Source organism: Agelaius phoeniceus, chromosome 18 (genome assembly GCF_051311805.1).
Source record: "Agelaius phoeniceus isolate bAgePho1 chromosome 18, bAgePho1.hap1, whole genome shotgun sequence".
NCBI classification, from domain to species: domain Eukaryota; kingdom Metazoa; phylum Chordata; class Aves; order Passeriformes; family Icteridae; genus Agelaius; species Agelaius phoeniceus.
The window spans coordinates 5341594-5354340 of record NC_135282.1 but is presented as its reverse complement, the minus strand read 5'-3'; the positions used below and the strand labels follow the sequence as shown (position 1 = coordinate 5354340).

General features: G+C 50.0%; 1 protein-coding gene across 3 annotated transcripts in view; it reads left to right on the top strand.

Annotated features, from left to right (window-relative positions):
- The window catches only part of TTC28 (tetratricopeptide repeat domain 28), a 109456-nt gene that overhangs the window by 71921 nt on the left and 24788 nt on the right, over positions 1–12747 (top strand). For all 3 annotated transcript variants that reach the window (XM_054646020.2, XM_077188075.1, XM_077188076.1), the window contains 5 exons: positions 5273–5780; positions 8397–9738; positions 10040–10563; positions 12155–12264; positions 12433–12562. In XM_054646020.2, the coding sequence (XP_054501995.1) occupies positions 5273–5780; positions 8397–9738; positions 10040–10563; positions 12155–12264; positions 12433–12562 (2614 nt within the window). The remainder of the gene's footprint in view (positions 1–5272; positions 5781–8396; positions 9739–10039; positions 10564–12154; positions 12265–12432; positions 12563–12747) is intronic.

Here is a 12747-nt window from a genome sequence, read left to right as displayed (position 1 = left end):
ACGGGTCAGCACACTGCTGTAGGAGTTGGTGTGTTCTTTGCCTGCTCTGAACTTGTGAGATCCAACTTTGTGACTTGCTGGCTTATTCTTCCTGACTTTGACCAGGGTATGAGTCACTCCTCAGGGTCACCACTGTGGAGAAGCTTGTGGTTTTAACTGAGGAATACTTACATCACCACTAAAAATGTCAAGTCAGCCATCCTCCCTAAAGTGATTGCTCACAGGAGCCTTCCAGATTATGTCCAGAAAGCGACCAAATTTGGGCTACTTGGGGTAAAGATAGATCAACCCCAGGTGATGGGTAGGCTTGATGATGAGATCTCCTTTGCAGTGTTCTTGGGCTGGTGTTTTTTGTGTGATTTCTTTGCAGAATGAGTGGAGCTTTGCAGAGCCCACCCAGAGAGGCAGCCCACTCCCCCAGGTCCCCAGCACCACATGGTGAGGGGTGTTGCACCAGTTCCCACAGTGAACAGCCTGGTCAGTACGAGTGACAGGCAGATTTACCCCTAAAAAATGGAATGAAATAGTTGTTGCTTCCAGCTTTCCAGCAAAACCCTGCTAACTTGGTCAAAACTATTTGCAGAATTACTCTGTTAAGGGTGTAGCTCAGGTTTACTTTTACAAGTGTTCTAGGCAGAACTAGGCACCTTGCTTCTAAATGATAAGGGAGGAGGTGGAGTCAGTGGAATGGAGCAGCCTTATTTTGATCTCCAAATGAGCAGCTGAAAGTCAGCATTCCCCTTGAAGAGGAAAAACTGTGAATGGTCTGGCAGTCAAACCCCCAGTGCTGCTCAGGTTTGCCTGGATTCGTGTACTTTGTGTGATACTTTTGCCATGGAACAGGGAGAATGAGGAGTTCTCTGAAACATTAGCAATTTCCTGAGCAAGTAAAAACAGAGAGGACTGGGAGCAGACTGTCAGCACAGTCCATGGCAGGCTCTGTTGTGAGCAGCAGCTCTGTGAATTTTACCCATTAATCAAATGGGAGCCAGGACCATCTCTTTATGCTGTGTATTTTGAGTCTTTCTATTGTGCCATTAATTTCTTGTTGTTCTCTTTCATTTGGTAGGTACAAAGCTCCTTTCAGGCTTTCAGATATTAGTGCTGCTGTTCCATGGCTTTGGCTTTTTTGGGGTTTGCTCTTTGTTAAAGACTGAGATTTTCTACAGATAAATAAGGATATTGATTGTCAGGGATATTGATTGCAGTATATTTTGCCCTCAGTAAATAATTGTCTAAAAGCAAATCCATTCCTTCTTTGTGTGTATGATCATGTATAAGAAGGGAGGATATTGCCTGCTGCTTCCTTTCTGATTTTCAAAAGCATGGCACACAAAGGAAGAATCTAGATGTGGCACATCAGCCTCACCTTGAAGGGAGGAGAGAAGGACAAGTTTTAATTTTGATGGGGCACCTGCTCTGTTTGTATGTGAGACTTATCTTTGTGCATAAATCAGCCATTGTCCAAGCCAGGCTGAGGCATACCTGTGTATTCTGAGGAAATGGTGAAGGGGCTTAATAGAAGTGGAGCTAAAGTGCAATTTACAGCAAATTATCATTTTAGCAGGTCCTGGAACTACCCCCATCACAGTGCTGTCCTGTCTGTGTACACAGCAGTTCCTTGGTCCTTACCTGTAAAACAAACAGCTCCTGTTGAGAAAGAGCTGGGATGTGTTCCTGGTGTCAGTTATCCTGAGCCCTTCCTACCTGGAGCAATTCCAGCAGTGGAGGGCACAGTGAGATTGTACTGAGTGTGTTTACCCACAGAACCCAGCCTGTGCTTTCAGAGCTCTGTGTGTGTGTCTGTTCTGGAACAATCTGCTCCCCTCAGAGCACTCTCAGTGAACCAGCACAGCTTTGCTTGCATTCAGGAGCAAGGGCATGCAGGTGAGGGGTGATGGGGGGCAGATGAGGAGGTTCACTGGCTTTTAGGGGTGCTGCTGCCTGCCCCCAGGACAGCTGGGATGAATATGCATGGTAATTTGCTGCATACAGTTCTACTACAGCTGTAAGATCAAGCTGCTATTACTCTGTGCCCACAGGGAGAAGGGAATTTGAAAGAAGCAGCATGAAGCAGGGATGCTCCATCTCTGATCAGTCTTAATTAATGTCTGTGTTCAGGGATTAAGGTTACCTTACAGTGAGATACCAGGCAGAACATTTTCCATTACCTTGTCCATTTCAGGATGATTATAGAGTGTTCTTATTTAAGCAGGCTGTGCAGTCAGGTGAAGGCTTGTTTAAGTGTAACATGACTGGCAAATGACCATTCTCCAGCAAGGGTGAAATACCTAAGGAATGCATCTCTGAATTGCCAGGTGCCATTCTGTGATGCACATCTGCTTAACATCAGACTCTGCCTTACTCAGCTGAAAAACCTGAGCTGGCTGTTGCTTCTGAGAGAAAGAGAGCACTTAGGAATCTTTTTCAGAGCTCCCTTCTGTGCCTCAGCTCAATGGCAGAAGAATCTGCTTTCTATTAAATTGATAAATTGCTTAATTGGAGGTGTAAGCAACCCCCACTGTAAAATTTGTCTTTGTCAGATACATAAAACATTGATTTTCTTTGTTTGCTGTTGCAAGCCCCCTGTGGTATGGAGCTGCAGTCTCACATCACCCTGCTACCAAGCAGAGGTGTGTGCTAGCAGAGATGGAGTCTGTTTGCCATGTGGCAGCTGTGTGCTCTCCCTGCCAGTGAGGAGGGAACACCCCATCCCTCTTGGGGCTGAGCCACTTGGGGTTCCCAGTGGATCCTGTAATGTGGAGGATTTTATTAAATACACAGTCATGAATTTATCTTCTGGATAAATTCATATTATATGTATTCCTAATTCCTTGAAGTGAGTCACTGGAGTCACCCAGCAGATGTTATCACCAAACTGTTCCTGAACACTGCTCTAGGGGCAGGCTGCCCTTGCTGCCCCCAGAGCACATAGAGCACTGATGGTTATCTTGCTGAGGATTGCTGCTGCACCATCAGCCCCAGCCTGGGAAAGCCAGGAGTGCCACAGGCTGTCCTCATGCTGACTCCCAGAGGATTGAGAAGGGCTGTTCTCAGCTCAGGTAACAGTAGAAGCTGGTGCAGAATAAAATATGAGGACCATTGTAATGAAGGACATATCAGAGGGTAGAGGTGGCTTTCCTGCCTTGTCTGTGTGTCTGGGTGAGCCACAAAAAACAAAACAGCCCCAGCTTTGTAATCAAGTTGTGCTATTTTTCATCAGTTCTTCACCCTTTATTTTCTATTTCTCTTTTTGTCTCCCAACTTACTTTTCTTTTCTGCTTCACTAGTCCTCCTGCCACATCCTGGTTTAGATAATCCAGCCCTGGGCACTCAAGCATGTCAGCCAAGTGTTTTTGCATGCTCTGAGAATGGTTGCCAAGCTTGTACCCTTCATTCTAGGTCTTTATTGTGAGCCTGGGCATGCTCTTGGGCTAAGGGATTAGGAGCCCTAAGAATAAACATTTCCAGCCTCACAAATTTCAATTCCTATCATCTGCTTCCCATTCTAGGAGACATCCTAAAGATTTCTTCCCATGTGTGGGATGCGCAGTCCCTGCTTCTGTCAAGTTTCTCTTGTGCACACACAATCTGAGATCTGCTGCTTTCCATTTATGCCTCTTTTCCCCAGCCATAGCCCATTAACATCATCTGAGTCTCTGCCTGATGGCTCTTGGCCAGAGCTCATCTCTTCAGCAATCTGCACGCATGGATGTCCACTTTTTTTTATTTTAGCAGCCCCAGGAGACACCAGATTTCACTGACTCCTTGTTTTCCAGAAAGACATTTCTATTCTCTTCCCAGCAATAACAGAAGTTCTGTTGCTGGTGGTGGCCAGTGTTGCAGAATTTCTGAACTTTCAGGCTGGATCAGTTCTCACAGCATAGTACTGGGCTTTTCTTGGCCCAGGGGGTGCTGCTGCCCTGTTCCACAGCAGTGGGCATGATGCTTCCTATCAGGATGAAGGGAGCTCTGATGCATCTTGAGGCCTGTAATGGGCCCCACTTTGGTCTGGGCCAAGTGGGGCCTGCCTGTATCTGGTTTTTTTTCCCTTTTCTTCCCTACTTAGGTTGCAAATGACTCAATACACTGTATATAAGTTTAAATATAAGTATTTTAGCTTCATGAAGATTTGTGTAAAAATGGAGTCCAATTCAGAGCAATAATTTTTGTGTTGGTTTTGTAGCAGCCTCCAAACAGGCCCCCTCAAACCCTCTAAGAGCTCTCCCTCGCATTGTCAGCCAAGAATTTATGTCACTGTGCTGCTGAAGAGCCTGTCCAGGGCCAGACCACCCCAGTTCTGCAGCCAGTGTGACCAGCATGGAGCAGGACCCAGTCCCAGCTCAGCCTGTGGCCACACCAACAGCAGCTGGTCTGGCTGCACTGAGGAGGAGCTGGGACCACTGCCAGGACTGCCCAGGAGCCATGAGTGGCAGCCCTTGGCCAGCTGCTGCCCTCACCCTGACAGCTCCTTTTGGGAGGTTTGGAACTGGGTCACAGCTGGGCAGCAAAGGAAATGCACATGCAGGAGCTGCAGAGGAGTCGGGGTCAGCACGATGGAGTGAGCAGCCTTGCTGAGGCAGCAGTGTGTGTGAGGAACACATCCCTGCCCTTGGCTCCTTGCCCTGCTGACTGCTTGGGAGCTCTGGCTCTGCCAGGTGGAAGGCAGGTCTGCATCCTGGGAGATGCAGGGGGCAAAAGAATCTGATTTTCAGATAATTTTTCTTATTAAATACAGCTGTTTCTTGGTGGTAGAACTTGGGTTTTCGCAGCACTATATTTAGGTAAGATGCGCCTAAGGGATGGAGGATCCAGCTACTGAAATGCTGTTGTCTTTGCTGCATTCCAGGGTTGTGTGAGGCTCAGGGCCCTGATGCTGCACAATAAGAGCTGTGCTCTTTGGAGCATGGTGTGCTTGGTGAAGCAGAGGTATGGAAGGATGTTGTTAACTATAGCAATCACTCTCTCTGTCTCCCCAGTAGTCTCTGCACCTTTGCAGTGCTGTCCTTCCCCTCTGCCAGGTACAAACACACACTGCACACATCAAAGAAAGAGGTAGTCCAACCCATGTCCTCCTGAGTCAGCCCCATCCCTTCCTGCTGCCTCCACAGAAGCTGCCTGAGCAGATTAGAGCTGCAGAGAGCAGGTTTTCTAGTTGGTAGTCACATTCTTTCACCAGAATGGCCTCTCGTGGTGTCGATTTCTAGGACTGGGGCCATCTGACTTGTTGCCATGAGTGCTTGTACTTACATGGTGTCCCTTACCCCTGCAGGCAGCATCCTCAGCACTGAGCAGCCTGGGCCACGTGTACACAGCCATCGGGGACTACCCCAACGCCCTGGCCAGCCACAAGCAGTGCGTGCTCCTCGCCAAGCAGTCCAAGGATGAGCTCTCCGAGGCACGGGAGCTGGGCAACATGGGAGCAGTGTACATTGCCATGGGGGACTTTGAAAACGCAGTGCAGTGCCACGAGCAGCACCTGAAGATTGCCAAGGAGCTGGGCAACAAGCGGGAGGAAGCTCGAGCCTACAGCAACCTGGGCAGTGCTTACCACTACCGCAGGAACTTCGACAAAGCCATGTCCTACCACAACTACGTGCTGGAGTTGGCCCAGGAGCTGGCTGAGAAGGCCATTGAGATGAGAGCTTATGCTGGCCTGGGCCATGCAGCTCGATGTATGCAAGACCTGGAGAGGGCTAAGCAGTACCATGAAGAACAGTTGCACATTGCTGAGAGCCTGCAGGACCGAGCTGCTGAAGGCAGAGCCTCCTCCAATCTAGGTAAGGTCCTGACACGGAGCAGAATTTGTCATGGGATGCTGAGACTATCAGTGCTGCTGCTAGGATGGCCAAGATCTGCTCTGTGCTGTCTTCTTAGTCACCCCAGTTTCACCAGGCTGCCTCAGTAAATTAAACAGGCCCTTGGCAGATTGTGTGCTGCTGTACTGTATTCTGTGTTCAATTATTAAATTCCTTAGAAGAACACTAGAAAGCACAAACTCACAGCAAAAGGGAAATGAAAAGATAAAATGCATTTGAGGAGCTCTTCAGGAGTTAGGAATAAATGTAGGTTTTGCACTAATGCAAGAAGTGATGTGGCATGTTACCTGGCCATTTCTTTGGGAGCTTGTCAGCAGGATCTCTTGATATATTGCTGCATTGTAAGTTGAGAGACACGTGGATCAAGTCCTACCTAAGTTTGTTTTCCAAATATACTCATTGAAATACTAGGGTGTAGGAGTCTTGCATTCCCCTAAGGAGCAGCACTGGCATGCTGCTGGCAGGCTGGGAGAGACAGTTCCATTCAAGTGAAGCCTGTTTCTCCTGCTGCCTCACAGCACCAGATGTGGGAGTTACCAAGGATGCATTTCCATCTCTGCCATGGCTGTGGCAGTTGTGCTGCCAGTGTTCCAGCTGTTATTTGGGATGTGTTCTCAGTTGGCTGGGAACAGCAAAGCAGGGCTGGTGCTGGGATATCAAAATAAGTGTTTGTTGGCAGCCCCTGAATCCCAGCCCTTGCAGGCTGCCCCACGCTGTAAATCAGCTCCTGTTTCTGCTTGGCAGTTGGCACTTGGTTCATTTGTAGATGCTAATTGTACTCTGATGTTATCAACAGCAGGTAATTGAAAAGAGCTTGATGAATTACTTAATTTCTCTTAGTAGCTGAGTCTTCAGGAGCTGAATGAAGAAGATAAGGAGAGCTTCAGAAAACAAAACAATCACAGCTTTTTAATTAGTGTTGCAAATCTCCTCCTTTACACAAATTGAGGCGGATCCGTGGGGCAAAATAGGTTTGTGATGCAAAAATGCTAGTGGGCTGCTTAGCATGAGAGAGCAGTGAGCATGAGCAAGGTTTCTGTTAATGTGACAGCACCCAGCAGGCAGGAGGACTGGGAGAGGAGGCCTTGCATGAGCAGCAAAGCACAAACCACATTCCCCATCTCTTCTCCAGTGTGGGACCTTGTCTTGGGGACCCTGTGGCTGCAGTCCTGGGGAGATGCAGAGATGTGAGAGATGGACTGCTGCAGCAGAGAATGTTTCTCAGTGTTGGATTTTAGCCTAAATATAACTTTGAGTTGGTATGCTGACTCAGCCACTCCACACTTTGTGTTAGAATAGTTCTCTGAGCGCGGGGTCTCACGTTTCAGCTGTTATTTGGCTGTATTTTTTGTCTTCTCTGTCAGAGTTAAGTTATACTGGAGAAAGGGAACATGCAGTTCTTGTTGAGACACTCTATTATTGCTGTTTAAAACGCATCCAGTACCAATCAAAAAGTCAAGTTTTAATTGTCTCTTTCATCTAATCCACATGCAAAACAAAACCTCATCAAAATAACCCTGCTGACAGGCAAAAAAATGTATCTAAATGTGTGTTTCTAGGCCAGAATGTTAGAGTTGGCCTCTCTGCTGAAGCAACAGACATTTTCTGTTGCATTTCCCTAATGCAGATGGAAAGCACCCTTAAGTGCGTGATCCAGTGTTAAGCAGGGCAGACATGGAGTGTAACAGAGCCCAGCTGCTGCAGTGTTCTGCAGGGAGATACTCTGCACTCTGGGATGAGGTGAGCAGGAGGTGATGGACTGAGGATGAAGCACAAGCTATCAGCCTTTCACAAGACGTGGAGTTTAACCAGAAGTCTCAGGTTCTCAACTTTTGCAAAGCATCTGGTATTTCCAAACACTCAGGCTTCATGTGGAGACCAGGCTTTGCAGCCTCTGCAGCTTTTAAGGGTTCCCACTATGATGAAGAGAAGACAGTTCACATTATTAATAGAACACAATTTAAAGTCTCTCGGTGCTGCCTCTTTCCAGCTCCAAGAGAACTTCTGTACCTCTTTTCATGTGCTCATCATGTTGCCCAAAGATGCCAGATATTTTCTCTTGAAGCTTCTGGAATTAATGTCAAAAAACATTTGCAGGGCCTCCTTCAATGGCTCCCAAACTTCCAAGCTTGTTCACAGGTGTTTGCAAAGTAGCCACAGGCATTATTAGCACAGAGTTTAATTGAAATGTAGGTGGTATCATCAGCAGAATCAGAGCTCCTGTTCCCGTGTCTCATAACAAATGCAAGATGATTCAACTGAAATTGAAAAGCATCTGCAAGTGCTGTCTCACTGAACGTGTGGAGTCTGAGCTCTGGAGCTACCAGGTATCACTTCTGGAAATAAACAGTGATTTTATAGGGCCAGACTGTGTCTGGTTGTCGTGGTGAATGGGTGCTTTTGTATAACATGAAACCTAAACCTTCCCGGGGCCTTCCCTGTTAGAAGCAAGGAGGCAGAAGGGCTGAACAAACGGCAGGGAAGGGGCCAGGCTGCAGGCAGTCCTGGTGTGCAGGGTGCTGCAGAGGTTTAGTACAGGGCCCTGTGTTTATTGAGCTGGATTCTGTTGTTTTCCAGGAATCATTCACCAGATGAAAGGTGACTACGACACGGCGCTGCGGCTGCACAAGACACACCTGTCCATAGCGCAGGAGCTGAGCGATTACGCGGCCCAGGGCCGGGCCTACGGCAACATGGGCAACGCCTACAACGCCCTGGGCATGTACGACCAGGCCGTCAAGTACCACCGGCAGGAGCTGCAGATCTCCATGGAAGTCAACGACCGAGCTTCTCAGGCATCCACACACGGCAACCTGGCTGTTGCTTATCAGGCGCTGGGGGCCCACGACCGTGCTCTGCAGCACTACCAGAATCATCTCAACATCGCCCGGGAGCTGCGGGACATCCAGAGCGAGGCACGAGCCCTCAGCAATTTGGGCAACTTCCACTGCACACGAGGAGAGTTCGTGCAGGCAGCTCCCTACTATGAGCAGTACCTGCGCCTGTCCCCAGAGCTGCAGGACATGGAAGGAGAGGGGAAGGTTTGTCACAATCTTGGCTATGCCCATTATTGCCTCGGGAACTATGAGGAAGCTGTTAAGTACTACGAGCAGGATCTTGCCTTAGCAAAGGATCTTCATGACAAGCTGAGCCAAGCCAAAGCCTATTGCAACCTGGGCCTGGCCTTCAAAGCCTTGATGGACTTCAACAAAGCAGAGGAGTGTCAAAAGTACCTGCTGTCCCTGGCACAGTCTCTGAACAATTCCCAGGCCAAATTCCGAGCTCTGGGGAACTTGGGGGATATTTTTGTCTGTAAAAAAGATGTACATGGTGCAATAAAATTTTATGAGCAGCAGTTGAGCTTAGCCCATCACGTTAAAGACAGGAGACTGGAAGCCAATGCCTATGCAGCCCTGGGCTCTGCATACAGGATGGTGCAGAAGTGTGACAAGGCTTTGGGTTACCACACACAGGAGCTGGAGGTGTACCAGGAGCTGGGGGATATGTCGGGTGAATGCAGAGCACATGGTCACCTTGCTGCAGTGTATATGTCACTTGGGAAGTACACCATGGCCTTCAAGTGCTACGAAGAGCAGTTGGAGCTGGGCCAGAAGTTGAAGGACCCCAGCATCGAAGCCCAGGTCTACGGTAACATGGGCATTACCAAGATGAACATGAATGTCATGGAGGAAGCCATTGGCTACTTTGAGCAGCAGCTGGCCATGCTGCAGCAGCTCAGTGGGAACGAATCCGTACTGGATCGGGGCCGAGCCTATGGGAACCTGGGAGATTGTTATGAGGCTCTGGGAGATTTTGAGGAAGCTATAAAGTATTATGAACAGTACCTGTCTGTGGCTCAAAGCTTGAACCGTATGCAAGATCAGGCAAAGGCCTACCGAGGCTTGGGCAGTGGGCACAGGTAAGGAGCTGCACGTGTGTTCTGGTGTCAGGGAAGTACAAGTACAATCAGTGCAGTGTGGTACTGATGGGTGTGTTTGAGGGCCACACACACACACAAAATGATGTGACACAGGAGTGAGTTAGAGTCCTGTGGATGCTGAGGACTCTGCTGACAGCTCAAAATGCAAAGCTGATGACACTGCCCAGAGAGGAGGAGGTTGATTCAAAAGTGCTGGGGATGTCTACTGGGGGAAATGGCAAAACACCTTCTCTCGAGGAAATACCGGCAAAATAAACACTGCTGTTTTCTTCCCTTGTAGGGCCATGGGAAGTTTACAGCAGGCTCTGGTGTGCTTTGAGAAGAGGCTTGTAGTAGCACACGAGCTGGGGGAGGCATTTAACAAAGCCCAGGCTTACGGGGAGCTGGGGAGCCTGCACAGCCAGCTGGGCAACTATGAGCAAGCCATCTCCTGCCTGGAGAGGCAGCTGAACATCGCCCGGGAGATGAAGGACCGAGCCCTGGAGAGCGACGCCGCCTGTGGCCTGGGCGGGGTCTACCAGCAGATGGGCGAGTACGAGACAGCCCTGCAGTACCACCAGCTGGACCTGCAGATCGCCGAGGAGACCAAGAACCCCGCGGGGCAGGGCCGTGCCTACGGCAACCTGGGCCTCACCTACGAGTCCCTGGGCACCTACGAGAGGGCTGTGGTGTACCAGGAGCAGCACCTCAGCATCGCGGCGCAAATGAACGACCTCGTGGCCAAAACTGTGTCCTACAGCAGCCTGGGGAGGACTCATCATGCTTTACAGAACTACTCTCAGGCTGTGATGTACCTGCAGGAAGGTAAGAGGATGAGTTGCACAATAGAGAATGTAGGGTCAGAAGGGTGGAAGGGAGACCTGAAGACAGGGAGAGATGGGGTGCTGTAAACATGGCTCAAAAAGGATGTGTTTGACAGTGGCCTTTGATCACTTCTGGAAATAAACAGAAGTGCAGAAGCTCTTGCAGACATCCACAGCTACTGCTGAGCATCTGTGATTAGCTGTCTATGGAGCTGTTATGGCCAGTGTGCCATCTCAGTTGGAGCCTTCTTGGTGTCCTCTAGACAAAGCATGATCTGTGCCTTCTCAGGGCATCTTAGGTGCCTCCAAGAATGAATCCAGACTGTAGCTAGCAGAGTCTCTTTGTAAAGCTCATTTATGCTTGAAGGTGTAAACCTTCTCTATAAATGGCATTGCATACCAGGATCTGGCTCTGGTAAAATCACAGAGATTTGTGATGAATCTCTCTGATCCTGAGATGTCTGTTAGGAGAGATTTATGCCTTGCTCTTCTAATATGTTCACCTAGGAGTGAGACAAAGTGGATGAGTTCCCCTAAAGTGTGAGTGAAAACAAGTGCTGTTTGATAGAGAGGTGAGGGAAATTCAGCCTGAGGTGTCCAGGAGCTGTCTGCCACTGCTGAGTGCTGGGTCAGTGCTGGCCTGGGAGCTGTGCTGCTGCAAGGGGGTGCAGCATGCAGGCAGCAGCTGATCAGACTGTGGGCTCTGATGCAGCAGATGAGCAATGTAGCTGGAGTGTACAAAGCTGGAGGCCGAAGGATGTATTACATCAGTTAGTTTGGTTTTCATGAAACTGACCTTGGCAGGATTCCAGTATGCTGTTGGAAGGGGAGAAATGAAGCACAGCTCCTTCTCCTGGTGTGCTGCAGAATTCCTGCATAGCCTGGGAATGCCAGCTGCTGCTGAGCTGCATGGTGACAGCCAGGGCCCTGCTCCCCAGGCTGGGGGAAAGCCGAGGTGCCTCAGAGGAGGTGTCCCTGTTGTCAGCAGGGGCCAGCCACCAAGGCAGAGGTTTGGAGTGTGTGGAAGCGGGGACAGCACAGAAAGTGCTGCTGGAAGTGAAGTGAGCTCCAGGTCATTCAGGCCAGGCCCCTGCCCTCTGCTCAAGCTCAGCACATAAACTGTGCAGAGCCTGCCAGAGGGCTGGGGAGAGCTGATGGGAAGCAAGCCAGGAATGTGGCAAGAGGTGTCTTTTCTGGCAGTGTTTGGCAGCTCAATGTGATTTTGTTTGTCTGAGTGGCTTTTAGGCTTTTAGGGTTTAAAAGTTGAACTTTCTGATAGGGGCTTACTGAGTGTGTCTCAGGGGATGGTGCCTTAACCTCACTTAGGGAGGGCTCAGTCCATGGAAGTGTCTGTCACCTCTCATGCTGGTGCTGATGTGAGGGCTGGCAGCAGCTGCCCAGCACTGCTACTGCCCCACTGGTCATCCTGGTGCTGTCCCTGCCCTGCTCACCACCCCACCACTGGTGCTGCCCCGCTTTCTGTCCCAGTGCTGGCAGCTCCACAGCTGTCTCTGCCTGCACAGGAACCCCCTGGGACTGAGGGCACAGCCCCCTCTCCCCTCTGGCACTCTCTCACTCTGACTCCTTTCCAGGACTGAGGCTGGCAGAGCAGCTGGGTCGCAGAGAAGATGAAGCCAAGATCCGTCACGGCCTCGGCCTCTCCCTCTGGGCGAGCGGGAACCTGGAGGAGTCCCAGCACCAGGTACGCCATGGTCTGCCCCGTGTGCTTCCTGTTCTCTGGGAAGAAAATGTCTGGTGTGTCCCAGGGAGGCTGTGAGGCCGAGCTCCCCATCCTGAGGGGGTGGCTGCTGGCCCTGGCAGTGCTGTGTGGTGTCCATGAGGAGGTGACTGTGGCTGTTTTCCCTCCCAGCTGTACCGCGCCTCCGCGCTGTTTGAAACCATCCGCCACGAGGTGCAGCTGAGCACTGATTACAAGCTGTCCCTCTTCGACCTGCAGACATCCTCCTATCAGGCCCTGCAGCGAGTTCTTGTCAGCCTGGGTAAGAGATGCCTTCAGATGCTGAGGCTGAACTCCAGGCTCATGCCAGGAGTGAACAGCACAGCATTTCTGTTCAGGACAGCAAGATGGGTTTCTCTTTTTGAGTTTGGGGCACCTTTGGTTCTTCTTCCTTGCTTCCTCCATTGATTTGCCTCTCTGTGGCTCATTGTGTTATTGCCTGCAGCA